The sequence below is a fragment of the Myodes glareolus genome, chromosome 16 (assembly GCF_982192425.1).
Source record: "Myodes glareolus chromosome 16, mMyoGla1.1, whole genome shotgun sequence".
Classification (NCBI taxonomy): Eukaryota; Metazoa; Chordata; class Mammalia; order Rodentia; family Cricetidae; genus Myodes; species Myodes glareolus.
In genome coordinates, this window is record NC_142041.1 from 32,696,584 (window position 1) to 32,713,565 (window position 16,982).

The 16,982-nt window shown below is 48.8% G+C and overlaps 2 protein-coding genes across 4 annotated transcripts; one reads left to right on the top strand and one right to left on the bottom strand.

Moving 5' to 3' along the window:
- Positions 1-1,365: 1,365 nt before the first annotated feature.
- Galt (galactose-1-phosphate uridylyltransferase) lies at positions 1,366-4,695 on the bottom strand. Of its 3 annotated transcripts, none has more exons than XM_048419944.3 (11): positions 4,434-4,695; positions 3,950-4,119; positions 3,658-3,733; positions 3,519-3,567; positions 3,283-3,412; positions 3,101-3,157; positions 2,813-2,935; positions 2,461-2,593; positions 2,277-2,360; positions 1,820-1,974; positions 1,366-1,546 (listed from the first exon to the last, which is right to left on the bottom strand). In XM_048419944.3, exons 1-11 carry the CDS (start codon positions 4,513-4,515, stop codon positions 1,466-1,468), a joined length of 1,140 nt encoding a protein of 379 aa, XP_048275901.3. In that variant the 5' UTR covers positions 4,516-4,695; the 3' UTR covers positions 1,366-1,465. The 3 variants fall into 3 exon arrangements, with proteins under 3 accessions (XP_048275901.3, XP_087753300.1, XP_087753299.1); XM_087897174.1 differs by having other exon boundaries at positions 4,352-4,496; XM_087897173.1 differs by lacking the exon at positions 4,434-4,695 and having other exon boundaries at positions 3,658-3,736; positions 3,950-4,090.
- Positions 4,696-10,490: 5,795 nt separating this feature from the next.
- Positions 10,491-12,770, top strand: Sigmar1 (sigma non-opioid intracellular receptor 1). The gene is made up of 4 exons (XM_048419948.3): positions 10,491-10,747; positions 10,891-11,091; positions 11,225-11,317; positions 12,350-12,770. The coding sequence occupies exons 1-4, from the start codon at positions 10,585-10,587 to the stop codon at positions 12,574-12,576; spliced, it is 684 nt and encodes a 227-aa protein (XP_048275905.2). The 5' UTR covers positions 10,491-10,584; the 3' UTR covers positions 12,577-12,770.
- The last annotated feature ends 4,212 nt before the right edge of the window (positions 12,771-16,982 follow it).

The window sequence follows — 16,982 nt, forward strand, 5'->3', positions numbered from 1 at the left end:
ATCCCAAATACAGGCAAGGTTGCGGGGAGGGGAGTACTTATGCCCTAAGAAACCAGCTAACTACCCAGGGAGTGTCAAGGGAGATGCCTACTTTGATTTCCCAGACCCTCACAATATTCCCAATCCCAGGCACCCCTCATCCCTCCAAGGTGCCAGGAGGAAGGGCCCTGGGTTGGAAGGCAGGAAGAGGAAGCCAGGGTTCTTCTAGGTCATCCCGTCACTTGTCCAGGTTTTACGTGCCGACTTCTCATCCCGAAGACTCAGTTCCCATGGGAAACAAAAGAAGAAAGGCATTCTAGCCTTCCTGACGTCACTCACAACTCTCAACATTGCTTTAGAATCTGGAGAACACCACGTGACATCTGGTGTCATAAACTGAAAAGCCTGTTGTTCCTCCACTATCACAAGGAGGGAGAGAAAAAAAAAAAAACAACAGATCCAGGAAGGAGAGGGCAGACTCTGGGTCTACCCTGGCTGGCCTCTTCATGGTTAGCACTGTTTTCTGCCTGAGCAGCTACTATTTTATCAGCACAGCTGAGGCCACATATACTGCACACAGAGGCTCGAGGAAGCTAAGAACACCAAGCCACATGCACACTCCCAAGCCGCCCCTTTAGCCCCTGTGGTCTGGAGCAGAGTCTAGCTGTGACCACTCACAAAACCAGGGTCCTGGCCAGCAGCCCAGCGTCTGGACCGACCTCTGGGACTAGGATTCTCTTCACCCTCTCCCCACCAAGCTTGGAGGCCCCGGCTTGGTGAACTGACAGTAATAAACTCGGTGATACAAAGGACACTGGCCTTCCCGAAGACTCTGCAAAGCTATGAGCAGGGGAGTTTAAAATAGTCTCCAAAATTAGAATGATGTTTGTATCACAAGAGGATCAGATACAATAGTGAATACTCTTCAGAGATCGGAGGTCCAATTTTTTTCCCCCAAACTAAGAGTTGAACACAGAGCCTCACACATACCAGAGAAATACTCTATCACTGAGCTATTTCTCAAGACAGTCTCTCTAAGCTAACCAGGCTTGCCTTGAATTTGCAATCCTCCCGCCTCAGCCTCCTGGGTAGCTGGAATTACAGCCCTGCCCCACGAGGCCCAGCTTGGCTTTGGTTTCAGAGTCTAGGTCTTGCTAGGTAACCCAGGCTGGCTTCAAACTCACAGTCCTACTTCAGTCTCTAAGGTGGTGGAATTACAGGTATGCACCATCCCTCTGGCTTGGGAGGGAATTCTTGCATCAAATCTTTCTGGCCTACATTCTGAACATCTGTAGGCAGGAAAGAGTGTGTTTGGAGTCACACTTAGCCTTTCCCCTAGACTCCAGTACGTAAGAGTTCACACTCCTCTCGTGTCAGAAAACATGGTTGAAATCTGAGAAGCAGTTTTATTGATGTCACAGCTGCCCAAACTCCAGGCCCCAGTTCTCTCAGGCAGAAAGCTTCAAGGCTCTGTTGTCATCACAAGTCAAGCCGTAGTTGCTGTTTCCTTGTCCTTCTTTGCCAGGCAATAATGTACCTCGGGAAGCGCCCTTAATCTTTCGGCAGCCTACAAGGTGACAAGGAGAAAACACGGAGAGTAAGGGTCACTCAGAATGGTATGGGGGTTCTGATCCCCGGAATTACTGAGGAGTGCTTATGGTATTGGAAGACTGGTAACAAGGACAGCTGAAGTCACAGGGGATGGGGTTGAACAGCAAGTTCTTAGGAATTCCAAGTTCTTAGGAATACCTGTGTTTTCTATGAGGACCCCCAGAATCACGACTGTTGGGGGGCTATGAGATGAAAGGGGCTATGAAGACTCAGGATGCTGAGCCCTGACCTGTTCAGGAGTTAGGTCCCGCTGAGCCTGGGCAAGCATTTCGTAGCCGACCATGAACTTCCGGACAGTAGCAGAGCGCAGCAGTGGGGGGTAGTAATGAGCATGCAGCTGCCAGTGCTCATAGGTGGCTCCCGTCTTTAATTCCGTGGGAGCCCCTGGCAAGAAAAAGATGGAATGATCGGGAAGGCTCTCTTTCAAGTCTTCAGTCTGGTCCCTCCCCTAAAGTACACTAGGTACCTAAATACTACAGTTCCCAGTATTTTCCACCAGGAAACTCAACCATTAGTATTCAGTGACAATTTCATCAAATTACTCCACCCTCAGTCCCAGCACCCCTGCTCTGGATATGTTTTAAGGCCACCAAATGTTTTAATGCCTGGTAGGGATGCAGTTCCCTAAGCCAGGACCTAGAAACCCAGAAATAGTACTGGGGCTACTCCGCCACCAAAAGCCTTACCATGCCAGCCCATGGAGTAGGGAAAAGACGTCTCAAATAGGTTGTCATACTTGGTCAAGAGCTTCTTCATGATGGAAGCTAGATCTGGAATCAGAGCCTGGTTTTCAACCTGGAAATAGGTGCTGGACCCACTAGGGTCCGTCTATTCAGCACCCAGTCCCAGGGGCCTACGTGGGATCCTTACCGTCACGTTCAGCAGGGGTCAGCTCAGGCAGCCGCCGCACATGCCGCCGGGGCAGCAGTAGAGTCTGGAAAGGCCACACTGCCCAGAAGGGGACCAGGACGAGCCAGTGCTCACTGGATAGGACCAAGCGCTCCTGGACACACAGGATTAAAATGGGGCGTACATGTAAGAGGGGAAGGGGAAAAGTATCAGGAAGGCAAAAGGGAAGGATCTGATTGTGTCTCTCCACTTTTGCCACCACCCGAGTCTACCTTCCTGTAGGTGACTGCAGGAAGTCCATCCCCCTTCTGTGCACTTTGACAGCCAAAGGGCTAGAGACTCCTTGGGAACACAGGGCCTGGAGCTCTCCCACCTTCCTGAGGAGCTCTTGGTGGCCGTATTCCAGTAACAGAGGCTTTCCGTGCTGGCTGTGAAAACTCTGCTGGGATCGCTCTTCACGCTGGGCAATATCTGGCAGGAAACTGCTGGCCCAGACCTGTCAAGGGGCAAGAGAAAAGAAGGGTCGGCAAGTCCGTTATCTAACGCTAAGCCTCCACATGGCTAATGCATTCCTTTGGATCCATCCCTTAATCTAGTTCTGTCCACAACCTCAGCATGGAGACTCAGCCAAGAAAGCCATTACCAGCCCTGACATACTGACCTGACAGTGGGGGTGGGGGTTAGAACAGCCCATCATGGCTCCTTTGTTTTCAAAGATCTATCGGGTATGAGTAGAGAGGGTTAAGAGTCGAAGAGACATCAAGTCAACCCCCTCCTGGTTACACCCTGCGGAAGCAGTAATGGTATTCCCCTAAACCAAAGTTCTACCTCCCCCTCACAGACCTGCACCCAAGGGTACTTGGCACCCAGCTCCTCTGTGACTGAGGCCCAGGCATCGATGACAGCTCGAATCTCAGGGACTGACATGAGTGGCAGCGTCACATCCGACCAGGGGTGGAAGCACATGACCTTACTACGTGGGGAGGGAAGACGGGAAGACAGAGAGATAGGGGTTGGTTGGTCCAAGTCCAGGTCTTAGTCTTTGACCCTGGGCTGTAAATAGGGCAATCCATAGTTACCAAACTCCTCTGGCGGCCTCTGCACGGAAAAGAGGATGGTCACTGGGTCCTGAGATAAAGGAGCATTACTCTCTGCAGCACAAGTTCCCCCAAGAGAGACAGTCTCCCTTGTACCCAACACTGGTTAGATTGACGGTACCTGGATCCGGAGCATTGGGCTGCAGAGCTGGGAAGTCATTGTCAAACAGGAAGGTGCCATCATACAGTGGATTCACCTACTGACAAGAAGAGGCTAGAAATACTACCACCTGGCGGGCTTCAAGGCCTACACAAGCTGCTAGGGAGCAAGGAAGGCCCACTCTAGGGATCAAAATTGCTTGACAGGATGTGACCCAAAAAGAGGCGCACTGCTCCCTCTTGTGGGTGAAGGGCAGCAATAAGGGAGAACAATTTCCTCCTGTCTCGCTTGGTGGCTGTGCTTTCGGGCTTACCTCCCCGTTGGCTCGTGTGGCCCCGGGACACAGCGGGTTGAGTGGGTCGTGGCGGGGCACTGTCTCCAGTGGCTGGGGCTCCACTTGTCCTTGCCAGGGCCGCTTCATGCGATGGGCCGACACTAACACCCACTCGTCCTGGAGCGGATTGTAGCGAATATGCTGGTGTTCTGGGGACGGTCAGTCAAGATCAATTAGTAAAGCTCCCTGTTTCCCTCTCCTTCCCTGAATGGCTCTAACGCCCTACCAGACCCAAGCTCAGGGGCGCTCGCTGCGCGAAGTGTTTCTAGAAGCTAAAGGCTGACGGAGGGGAGTTAAAGGGTTAAACCCTTGCAGTGACACATGGCCGCAAGCCCTTCCTGCCCTCGGCCGGCCACCCGGGCTTCGGGTGGGGGTGCCAACCTTGACGTTGGGACCAGAACTTCCTACAGAAAAGGTAGGCTCGGCTACACGCTGCAGCGGGTCCAGGCCGCCCTGCAATTACCGCTCGCCCGGAAGGTCCCTGCCATGGCGTCCGCCTCCGACGCCTGCTGGCGCTGCTCAGGATCGGCTCCGTTTTGCGACATTAGGCCACCCGAATTGACCTGAGTTCAGACAGGAACGTCCGCAAGGCCAGGAGCACACTTCGCTTTCTTTTTCTTGCCCCGCCCTCCCTAGATGATTGGCTAGCCGCCAACATGTGACGGGGTCCGCCTGCCACTTAGGGGCGGGGCTCAGGACCGCCACACACTTCGCCAGGTGGTTTTAATGAGACCCCCTCATCGGCTTGGAGCCACTTCTCTAGGGAGCGTCTGTGAAAAACTGGTTGCTGTACTCATTTCGCCTGGCCATGAATTCAGCAAATATTTACTGAGGGGGAAGGGAAATTTTCACACACGAATAGAATGACTTTTGGTCACCCGCTGAAAATTTTCTTCCCAATAAGCCTCCCCTACTTTCATTTCTTTTTCTTTCTTTCTTTTATTATTATTATTATTATTATTATTATTATTATTATTATTTGGTCTTTTGTGACCCACTGAAATTAGTTAGGGTTGCTTGCCTGAGCATAGAGGAGGGTATTTATTGGAGCATGAACTAGTATCAGCTACACAACTGAAGAACACTACTCCCGCCAGCAACCTTTAACTGCCAATAGCCCCTCAAGTAGGATGGAGCCTCACGAGTCCTTACCCATCCCCCATCCAGTACGACATATTGATGGGCCAGGTAACCACAGCTGCAGTGAGTGTGATGGCCCTGTCATGTCCAGAAGACAGCATCTGTTTTTCACCACAGCCACTCCGCAGGTGACCCAGGTCACTGTGAGTCCAGGATGCTACTGTTCTTTGCCCAGGGGCATCTCTATACTCTACATAGAACCTAGGTGTCTGATAGACGGTTAAAATGTTTAGTAAAGCCGGGCGGTGGGTGGTGGCACAGGCCTTTAATCCTAGCACTCTGGAGACAGAGGCAGCGGATCTTTGTGAGTTCAAGGCCAGCCTGGTCTACAGAGCAGGTTAGGGTAGAAGGGACTTCATACTTACAGATGAGGCCTGGCCCTCATGCCTGAAGGTATGAGTACTTCATTGTAACAGTACATCCATCCTCATCTGCAGTTGGAAGAAAACAGCTAAGTAATGGAAGGTGAAGTGTGGTGGTGTACACCTCTAATCCCAGCCCTCTGGAGACGGAGACAATAAATTTACAAGTTCAAGTTCAGCCCACACAGTTCTACATAGCAAGACCCAATCTATAAATAAATAAAAGAAAGTGAAATATATATACATATGCATATGCCAGGCACAGTGGTGTGTTTGCCGATAGTCTCAACTACTCTGGAAGCTGAGTCAGAGGATCATTTGAGCCCACGAGTTCTAGACCATCCTGGCCAATATAGTGAAGTCAGTCTCAAAACAAACAAAAGCCCAGACAAGGTGGTACACACTGGCGTTTGGAAGGCAGAGGCAGGTGGATCTCTGTGAGTAGCCTGGTCTACAAAGAGGGTGCTAGGCAGCCAAAACTACTTAAGAGAGACCCTGTCTCAGACAATCAAATAAAGGGGGAAATAAATAAATATTTAAAAAATCTAAGGATCCCTAGACAATCATGTAGTCTCACCGTCTACCTGAAAAGTATCATATGTATTTTCCCTTTTTATGATTTGTTTATTTTACTTTATGTGTGTGAGTGTTCCGCCAGCATTTATGTCTGTGCATCCAGGAACCGAAGTTACAGACAGATGTGAGCCATCATATGGGTGCTGGGAATTGAACCCAGATCTTCTACAAGAACAACAAATGTCTTAACTACTGAGCCATCTCTCCTGGGCCCCCAGAGGTATTTTCTATAGAAAGTTTGATTTTGTTTGAAGGGAGCTTTTTTTTAAAGTTGTTTTTATTTCTTGTTAGACAGGGTCTTTTTTTTTTTTTTGAGACAGGGTCTTATATCTCCCAGACCAGTCTTGAACTCTCTATGTGAAAGCATGAATTTGAACCCCTAATCTCCCTGCTTCCACCTCCTGACTACTGGTATTATATGTATGTCTCACTATTGGCTTTCTGCAGGCTATACAGAGGCAGGCATGCTGGCAGCTAAGCTGCAAGCATTGGGACACTGGTGTTGACCTCTGCCCTAGAATCCTCAGTCTGGAATCTGAAGAGACTATTAGGTAGAGGGCAGAGAGCATGGACTGCAATATGAGTTTCACCAGGCCAGCGGCTGCTCAGAGTACATCAGAGGATGAGGACAGGACGAGGGAACACGCTTTCAACCCCTTTAGCTGTCTCTCAGTGACTAGATTGTGGCATTGCATTTACTCAGGAAGAGCAATGCTTCGATGTCACTCCCTAGATCATTCCAACTGACTCTTGCCACCCTTCAGGAACACCTTCATGCCTCTTCTTTCTGTGTCTTTCCAGACCCCTTTTGTGGGGCAGGAGGAGGATGGTCTAGATAGGGCTTATCTGGTCCTCTCCCTCCCAGAACCCAAATATAGGGCCTCTGCTGTGACATGAGGAGAAAGTGGCTGTCGTTTTCATCCCCTTAGTTCCCTCCTGGAGTCACTCAAAGGCATACGGTTTTCTTTTTTTATGGACCGTGTCAGAGGAAAATGTTTCGGCCTGGAATGAGGACAGACACCTGCTACAGAAGGGCCCTCTGAGCTCTGGGTATTACTCGGCAGGGAGGTGGGAGCTGTTACAGCAACTACAATTACTTACCCTGACTCATATAGAAAAGAGACATGTTACTATCTATAGTGCAGCCAGCTAGTACTTGAGGCTGAGAAGATGGAATTTATTTATTTATGAGAAACTTGGTGAAGGAATATGAAAAGGGAATTAACTAGAGGGGTCTCAGTGGTCTTAGAGGATGGTCCGTTTAGGAATGACATAAAAGCCAGAGACTTCAAAATGTGTCTCCTCAGTCTTTCATTCTACACTAGATTTCTCAAAACCAAACAAAGACAGCATAATCCATCTCTCCAGTCTTTACTCTAAGCTGTACAATATTTTGCAATGTGGACAAACCAGGGGGCAAGAGAGAACGATTTATTAGAATAACTTACAGGCTTTGGTCCAGGTCATTCAACAATGGCTGTCTACCAATGGAAGGACAAAGAATCCAGTGATTGCTCAGTCCACAAGGCTGGATGTCTCATCTGGTCTTCAAAATACACTGGAATCCAAAGAAGTGGGCTTTAATGCCAGTGAAGAAATGGACTTGCTATTGAGAGTGACCAAGCAGGAAAGAGAGAGCAAGCTTCCTACCTCCATGTCCTTTATATAGGTTGTCAGTAGAAGGTGTGGTCCAGATTCACAATTACCTTCCTACCTCAAAGATCTGGATTGGAAGTAGGTCTTCCCTCTTCAACTGATTTAATTAACAACAATAATAATAAAAACCCTCACAGGTGTGCCCAGTCATTTGGGTTTTAGTAAATTCCACGTGTAGTCAAGTTGACAGACAAGAACAGACATCATAATAGGTGTTGTGTAACAGTTTCCTCCTAGGATTGCAACGTCCCATCCTAAAGGAAGCTCCTTAAGCAGGAAGGTAAACAACTCAAACCAATTTCAGGAAGTCCCTGAAACCTACCAAATTCACTAGGCCCCACCTTGCCATAGTAAGCAATAAAAGCTGGGAGTCTCTCTTAGCCAAAGTGAAGCTGAGCTGCAAAGTAAACTCTGAAGAGTAAGCCAGTTCCCTGGAAGAAGCAGAAAGCAGCTAAGCTGCCTGGAAAAGATTTGAACCAACTGAGTTACTTGGAAATGACGCTCTTCAGCCTGCTGAACTACCTGCAGGCTGTGCAGTGTGCTTCAGATTCCCAGCTTTTTTGAGATGTCAACCCTGTTGGAGTGGGCTTTGGTGATGCAAATGTCTTTTAGACATTTTTGCTCCCATAAGTAACCCCAATAAAACACATTGGTTCCCCAAACTGGATTTTGGTGCTTTTTGTACTTTGGTCTGTCGTGGGTTCCCCGTCTGAGGGGAGTAGACTTGTGTTTTGTATCTCCCCAGGAGACATTTTGTCACACAACAATAGGCCTTTTTTTAACTGGCCAAAGGTGAAAAAAAGAGGAGGGGTGATAGAATTTCACGGTTTTTTAAAATTTATGTGTATTGGTGTTTTACGTGCATGTATGTCAGTGCACCGTGTGTTCACTCAGTTCCCACAGAGGCCAGCGTTGGCGCCACTGGAACTGGAGTTACGCACAATTGTGAGCCACCATGCACATGCTGGCCATCAAACAGGGTCCTCAGGAAGAGCAGCAGTGCTCTCAACCATCGAGTGATCTCTCCAGCCCCAAGAGTTTGCATGCTTTTAGAAACTAGATCTGGATTTTTTTTTTATACATTGGTGGTTTTGCTGCATGTATGTGTGATGGTGTCCAATCTGCTGCAGCAGGAGTTACAGACAGTTGTGAACTGCCACATGGGTGCTGGGAATTGAACCCAGGTCTTCTGGAAGAGCAGTCAATACTCTTAACCATTGGGCTATCTCTCCAGCCCCCCCCCCTTTTTTTGTTTTTTTTTTTTTTCCGAGAAGGATTTCTCTGTAGCTTTGGAGCCTATCCTGAAACTAGCTCTTGTAGACCAGGGTGGCCTCGAACTCACAAAGATCCACCTGCCTCTGCCTCCCGAGTGCTGGGATTAAAGGCGTGTGCCACCACCGCCCGACTTAGACCTGGAAATAAATGTTATACGGTGTTTCTGCTCCCATTTTATTGCCCAGAATAAGATCACATGGCATGTGGCCCTATTTGACTGCAGTGGAGATTGTGGAATGTACTCTGATTGCTCGAGAGCAAAAAGAAATGTCGCTGCCCCATACTCCTACTGAAGAATCTGATGGCCATTCCCATGTGTTTCCTGAGTCCCTCAGTTACATTTGACTACTGTGATCCTTCATTCCCTCACTTCTGTGTATAAGGCTAATTTTTTCTAGGTCTTTATGGCTTCTGTGGCCGTTCTTGCTGTCTCCTGTGACCTACGCTGACTCTGTAGCTAAGGGTGACCTTGAACTACTTGTGCCTTCATTTCCCAAGTTCTACCATTACAGACGTGTGCCAACACTCCCAGCCTTATGGTGTCTTTTTCTAACTAACACATATGAGCCTAACCATGTGCCAGGCACTAATCACTTTAAGATATTGAGTCATTTAATAATCATCATAATAAATGTATAGACTATGAAGCAGATACTTTTCATTCGTTTATTCTATGTTACTGATAAAGCTGTCCATATATGCTCTTAAATGCTGAGACATCTGGGCAGTGCCCAGAGTTAGTTAATTTATTTAGTGAAACAAGTTCTCTCTAGGTAGTACTGACAAAGACGGATCTCTTACTTGTACTCTAGTCCAATTTTGCTCCCCTCCAAATGCAGCCTAGTACCATTATGTGGCAAAATTGAATCCCATAGCTCCCCAGTGGATAAATTTAGTGGTTTACAAGGCCTTTCGTATTTTTGTGTTTCAGAACATAGAATGAACTGTAGGCTCAGAGAAAATACTATGCTAAAGAAGCATGGCGGTGTATGCCTTGAATCCCAGCACGGGAAAGGCAGAGAGGCAGGAGGCTCCCGGTAAGTTAGAGGTCAGCCTAGTCTACACAGCGAGTTCCAGGCCAGCTAGGGCTACGTAGTGGGACCCTATCTACAAATATATCTACATACTCCTCCCTCTTTGACTCTTGGAATGAGTCCCATCAGCTGCAAAAGCCCTTATCTCATAAACACTTCACGTGGCCTTTTCCAGTGGCACTATCTTCTCCCCGCTTCTGAGCTAGCAATCACGAGTTCTAGAAAGTTCTACTTCTGGGACCGCCAGCCCAGGTGAGTCAGACCATTCTGGGTTTCCCCGCAGCTCTTCCCCACAGAAAGTGGTACCAGAGGACCAGGGCAGAAAACTCTAGGGCTACAGCCAGGAGGCACGGTCCCGCCCCCTCACCTCTCCTTAGGACCGCGCCACCCAACCTATGCTCTCCCCGTCATAAAATGGTTCAATCCAGAGGGCGGTGCTAGGTGCCCCGGACGTTCCGATTGGCCCAGGCGAGCCGTACCATAGTGGCGGGGGCGACCGTGGGCAGCGGTTTTTGAGTCTGTATGTGCTTAACCTGAGGCGGTAGCTCTCTCCTACGCTGTTGGTGCCAGGATGCCCGCTGGGATGCAGTGGGCCGTGGGCCGGCGGTGGGTATGGATCGCCCTATTTCTGGCTGCTGTCGCGGTGCTGACCCAGGCCGTTTGGCAATGGCTGGGTACGCAGAGCTTCGTCTTCCAGCGAGAAGAGATAGCGCAGCTTGCTCGACAGTACGCTGGTGAGAGCTGGTGAGGGCTGGTGAGGGCGGGGAGCCGGGTGGGCCGGCCTGGAGCGGCACGGAGCTGCGTTTCCCGAGGGCTCCTTCCCCGCCGAGCCCCGACCGGGGGCTGGTCTCACCCACGCCACTCCTCTTTGCATCAGGACTGGATCATGAGCTGGCCTTCTCCCGGCTGATCGTGGAGCTGCGGAGGCTGCACCCAGGCCACGTGCTGCCGGATGAGGAGCTGCAGTGGGTGTTTGTGAACGCGGGCGGCTGGATGGGCGCCATGTGTCTTTTGCACGCCTCGCTGTCTGAGTACGTGCTACTCTTCGGCACCGCCCTGGGCTCCCGTGGCCATTCGGGTCAGTGCTGGCAGTGGGCCGGGTTGGGAGGCTGGGGCTGTTCGAGGGCCGAAGCCCCCTATTCTGAGGTTTGGCTGGGCGGTGTGCTGACTAGGATACCCTGATGGGCGGTGTCTATTTTATTGTCACTCAGGGCGGTACTGGGCTGAGATTTCTGACACCATCATCTCTGGCACCTTCCACCAGTGGAGAGAGGGCACCACGAAAAGTGAAGTTTTCTACCCAGGTAAGGAAATTATATCGGAGGGGGCGCCCTCTAGGCTAGGGAAAGGCCGAGAATGCGAGGAAAGGGCGTCCTGAGAAGGCCTACACAGTTATTCCTTCTTTCCCTCCAGTAAGCCACAGGTGTTTGGTTAGGATAGACCTGAGGAGGAACCTTGTCGCTTTCATTGGTTAAAGGGAAACAAAACAAGGCAGTTTCCCTCCTAGGGAACTGATTTTTATCGGCCTGTTTTACACAGCCATAATTCCAGCAATTGTTTGGAAGATTCTGAAATGTTTCCCATCTTTCTTTTTAACCTAGTGAGACAGTTGAGGGGTTTGTAATTTTGTTGTTGTTTTTCAAATGTTTGTTTACTTTTACGTGTGTGGGTGTTTTGCCTTCTTGTGTGTCTGCACCTCTTCAGTCAGTGCCTGGTGCTTTCAAAGGCCAGAAGAGGGCGTCTGATCCCTGAGACTGGAGTCACAAAATGTTGTGACCCATCATGTGGGTGTGGGTCCTCTGGAAGAGCCGCCAAGTGCCCTTAACACTGAGCCATCTCTCCAACTCCTGTTTTGTTTTTTTTTTTTTAAACGGACTTCTGCATCCATTTAAAAGAAAAGATTTGAACTTGCCGGTGTAAGGCTAATCATTAAACTTTGTGATCAAACAGCTGCCTTTCTCAGAAAAGCCTGGCAAGCCTTGTAGTCCCGCCCCCTGTCAAATTAGCCCAGCTCAGGGGTTAACAGTATTTCTGCTTTATATGAGTGAGACTTGCGAATACCCATAGCTTCTGTATATTAGCCTGTAGCTGGGTGGGGTAGCCCTCCATAGTTTTCCCCAAGAGAGTACATGGGCCAGGTAATGCTGCCATGGGATATTTAGGAGTGGGCGTTTTTTGGTCTCTCTTCCCCCTCTGATTAGACAGCGAGGCCAATTTTTTTTTTCTTCCTTTCTTGAAACTGTCTTTTCATTCTTCACCTCTACATAGAGAGCACATAGGCCATGGAAAGGGCAGAGCTGGGCTCCTCATGAGGATACTTCCTGTCTGTCCCCCAGGTGAGACAGTTGTGCATGGACCTGGAGAGGCAACGGCTGTGGAGTGGGGACCAAACACATGGATGGTGGAGTACGGCCGAGGTGTCATTCCATCCACGTTGGCCTTTGCACTGGCTGACACTGTCTTCAGCACCCAGGACTTCCTCACCCTCTTCTATACCCTTCGCTCCTATGCTCGGGGCCTCTGGCTTGAGCTTACCACCTACCTCTTTGGCCAAGACCCCTGACCAGCCAGGACTGAGGAAGACCTGTGGATGGACAGGAGCGGACAGGACCACACTCATCTACTTGCTGGAACTTATGTGCACAGACAGAAGCATATACCATGCATATTAAGTTCCTGCTGTACAAGGAAGGACATACATAGTTATACATCCAGATACAGCTTTTTGGGAGCAAATGCGACACATAGAGATGCTAAGATTTGTATGTACTGTAAGGTCATGCACTCCCATCCATCCAGAGAGGGTCCCTACATATATACCAAGGGAGCCAGTCACGTCTGAACACCTGTCACAAGCTTGACTCACTGACTCAGGCTTTTCCGGAGCTTCCTGCTGGCATTCAGGGCTCTGGGATTAAGGATTGGGGTGGATGTTATATTCTTCCTCACTCTGATGCCTCAATCCAGTAGTGATTTCGGGCGAAGGAAAGTGGAGCTGCCCCTGGGAGGCCCCCTTCACCGGCAGCCATGATGTCCTTCCCTTCATCTCCCTTTCCCTCACCATATGCCTTAGCTCCATTCCACTCCCCTGCTATGCAAGTGCCCTCTGGCTTGTCCTCCATGCCCTCAGCACCCAGCTCAGCTGGGAAAGCAGAGGAATGTACAGAATGCTGAAGGGAAGGTCTTCCTTCTCACAGATCCCTGTTGGGAGTGTAAGGAAAATGCTGGCCTCAGCCTCGGACCCGCCCCCAAGGAGAGGGCCTGGAGAAGGAATCCTGGGTCCAAGGAGCCACCCAAGTCCAAAAAAGCCTTTAGTGTATGTGCACACCTCTCCGTTTCCAGACATTTCTGTTACATTCTCTGTCTACCTGTCTGTCTCTGTCAATAAAACTTGCTAGACAGTTAGTTTCCTTGTGTGTGTGAATATCAGGAAAGGCCACTGCCTCCTGGGACACAAGAAGGCCTCCTGTACAATCCAGTCTGCAGGACTAGTTCTGGACAGAAGGGACTATATATTTGAATGGGTTTTAAGAATTACCTAGGAGTCAGCCTTTGTAGAGGTGGGTGGTGTTAGAGTAAGGTCTTATTATGCATCTTTGGCCTCCTGGAACTCAGAGACCTGCCTGCCGTTGCCTTCTGAGTGCTGAGGCTAAAAGTGAGCACTACCATATGCAGCTTTTTTTTTTAAGCCCAAGATGCATTGAATTTACTATATGAAGTTGAAATCCTGATCCTCCTGCCTCTACTTCCTAGGGCTGAGGATTAAGACCAGAGAACTTCGTGCATGCTAGGCTAGCGCTGTACTGACCACAACCCTAGAGGGCCCTGAGTCTCCTGCTGCCTGAATTTCATCTATAGAGATCAGTTTTGGAATGTGAAGAATTGAAGCGTGTGAGGTGTGGCTACTACACTTGCCAGTTCAGTCCTGGGGATGGTCCTGAGAATTTAACCATGCATGGCCATGGGGTGGCACTATACTCCCATGTTTGAGTTGAAACATTCTCAGCTGGCTTTTTGGGGGCTCCCAGAGTATGGAGTGCAGCTCTGTGTGGAACAAGAGTCCTCCGTTCTGGTTTGCCTCTTACTCAGCACCTTGGGAGCTCTTGCATGGGGTGGGAACCAGGCACCGTGCACAGGCAGACGACCAAAAGACACTCTTTCCAAAGGATCTCAACAACAAAAAGCATCAACAGTTTAAATGTGTAACTCTGAATGAATGTGAAACTCAGACAAATTGGCCATCTTGATACCTTCCCCCAGCCCTCACTACCACCATGTTGGCTGCGACACGCCCTGGCTGAAGATCGTTAGAGGTCTTCCCCTACATGGTACCCAGCTCTGGCTCTAGTCTAGGAGCACGTGTATCTTAGTGATGTCCAAATAGCCCATCGCCCATCTTATAAAGAACTCTCCTGGGACTGGAGAGATGGCTCAGCGGTTAGGAGCATTGCCTGCTCTTCCAAAGGTCCTGAGTTCAATTCCCAGCAACCACATGGTGGCTCACAACCATCTGTAATGAGGCCTGGTGCCCTCTTCAGACATGCACGTAGACAGAATGTTGTATACATAATAAATAAATAAATATTGAACTCTCCTCCCAGCCACCACCATTTCTGTTGTTAAAGCCAGTGGTCATTTCAAAGGTCTTACCTTTTCTATTGGTACTGGGTTCAAATCCAGGGTCTTGTACACACTGAGCACATGTTCTACCACTGAGGTAGTCTTGTAGCCCTCAACTCCTGTTTTGAAATTCCTAAAACAAATTTGACTTCAAGGACATTTTTTTTCTTTATTGATAGTATTTTTTAATTTATGTACAGATCTTTATCTCTGTAACTTTAAACGTTAAAAGTCCAAACTTTAATCTACAGGGCTGAAGAGATGGCTCAGGAAGTAAAAGTACATTCTACAAAAGCATGAGGGCCTGAATTCAGATCCTAACACCCATGTAAAAAGCGAGGCATAACCACCCATGTGCCTATAACCCCAGTAATGTGAGTGGTGTAGATAAGGTTGTTGCTGGGGTTTGCCTACTTATCGGTTCAGAGACACAACCCGTCTCAAGGGGAAAAGGCAGAAAGTGGGCAGAACCCGTGTCATCCTCTGACTTCAGAGCATGCACACAACATGCACTTAAATAAGTAACATCTACATATCTTTTCTTCTCTCGTGCAATACACCCAACCCCGGTTTCCCCTCTCTCCACTCCTCCCGACCCCCCAACCTTCCCTCTCCCCCAGATCCTCTTCTCCTCCCGTTTCCCTTCAGAAAAGAGCAGGTCTCGCAGGGGTATCAACCAAACACATAACAAGTTACAATAAGACTCATATTGAGGCTAGCTGAGGCAACCCAGTAGAAGGAAAAGGGTCCCAAGAGCAAGCAAAAGTGTCAGAGACAACCATAACGTATATGCAGAGGACCTAGTTCAGCTCCATGCGGACTCATGATTGTCACTTCAATCTCTGTGAGACGCTATGAGCCTTGCTTAGTTGATTCTGTGGGCCATATTCCCCCTCTTCTGAGGGGTTCCCAGAAGTACATCTATGTCTTAGTCTCTTTACTCAATATCTCTACTTGGTGGTTTAATAGGTGTCTCAAACTTAGAATGTCCAAAGCAAACCGGTATATCTCCCGATCATACGTGATCCCACCACCATGCAGTCTTTACTGTCTTGGACTAAACACTTTGAAATCCTGATAATCTCACAACCCACATTTAGTCCATCCACAAATCCTCAGTTTTATCTTGACGACATATCCAGATCTCACTGGGCATGATGGCACACAGTGGGCATGCAGAAGCCTGTGACCCTAGCACACAAAAGCAGGAGAATTCAGGGTCCAGGCCCTGCCTGGCCTACAAAGTGCATTCTGACCTATGCTGGGATATATAGGAAGATCCTGTCTTGAAACAACAATAAAACAATATACAGATTCTAACCATTACTTGCCACCTCATTTCTTATCAGTCTGGTTCAGGATACCATCATCTATTAATCATGCTTGCCTCTATAGTGGAGGTGCCTCTCAAAAACTAGAAGCAGACATTTATTTTGAAATGTTTTCACTGGCTTTCCATCTCATTTGGTTCCTCTTTTCCCACCACTCTACCCCAAGGCCAAAGTGACCTGTGACCAAATATCCAGCTACTCACCCCTAGACACCCGATGCCAGCCCCATAGTCTCTGATTTTCTTTCAACCCATCAAACACCCTTCCTCCTCAGGATATCTGCACTGGCTGTCCAAATGTCAAAGCTAAGATACCCATATAACTTTCCTTCACTCAATTTCTCCTAGTGAGTCTTTCCTTTAACACATAGCAACACGTAACATCCTTTCTGCAATGGGTTCCAAATACTTCCTCATGTGCGTGTGCATGTGTGTGCATGTGTGTGCATGTGTGCGTGCGTGTGTGCGTATGCGTGTGTGTACAGTGCTGAAGGTTGAACCAAGGGCCTCAAGTACACTAGGCAAATTCTATACCACTGAGTTGCGCCTTGAGCTTCCTCCGTAAAAGTCTGCATGTCAGGAGGGGTGTGTGTGTTCATGCATATGAGTGCAGGTGTGGGTGTGCGTCTGTGTGTGTGTGCATCTGTGTGTGTGTGCATCTGTGTGGGTGTGCATCCGTGTGTATGTGCAGTAAACCCTCGTCTAACTTTATCTCCCCAGTTTATCCCAATCTGAGAACATTTTTTGAGACTTTGTCCTTCAAGAGACAAAACCTACCGGCTGGGGAGCTGACTCTGTGGTTGAGTGCTTCCTACTCTTGAAGAGGATACGTTCTCAGCACCCACACCAGGTGGCTTACTCTGGCTCCAAAGGGATCAGATGCCCTCTTCAGGACTCAGAGGACACCTGCATGAATGCAGTAAGCATGCATACATGCACATGAAATACTCTTACAAATTATAAGTCAAATCAAAAATTTAAAAAAGAAGCAGCAGCCGATATGAATGCTGATGTTCAGC

Bases quoted from the DNA above. Each gene is read 5' to 3' on its own strand.
- Sigmar1 (XM_048419948.3), top strand. From the start codon at position 10,585: ATGCCCGCTGGGATGCAGTGGGCCGTGGGCCGGCGGTGGGTATGGATC. The intron at 10,748-10,890 runs GTGAGAGCTGGT...TCTTTGCATCAG, and splicing joins GCTTGCTCGACAGTACGCTG to GACTGGATCATGAGCTGGCC. The intron at 11,318-12,349 runs GTAAGGAAATTA...TCTGTCCCCCAG, and splicing joins AAGTGAAGTTTTCTACCCAG to GTGAGACAGTTGTGCATGGA.
- Galt (XM_048419944.3), bottom strand. From the start codon at position 4,515: ATGTCGCAAAACGGAGCCGATCCTGAGCAGCGCCAGCAGGCGTCGGAG. The intron at 3,158-3,282 runs GTCTGTGAGGGG...CATACCCGATAG, and splicing joins CCAAGTACCCTTGGGTGCAG to ATCTTTGAAAACAAAGGAGC. The intron at 1,975-2,276 runs GTAAGGCTTTTG...TTTTCTTGCCAG, and splicing joins CTACTCCATGGGCTGGCATG to GGGCTCCCACGGAATTAAAG.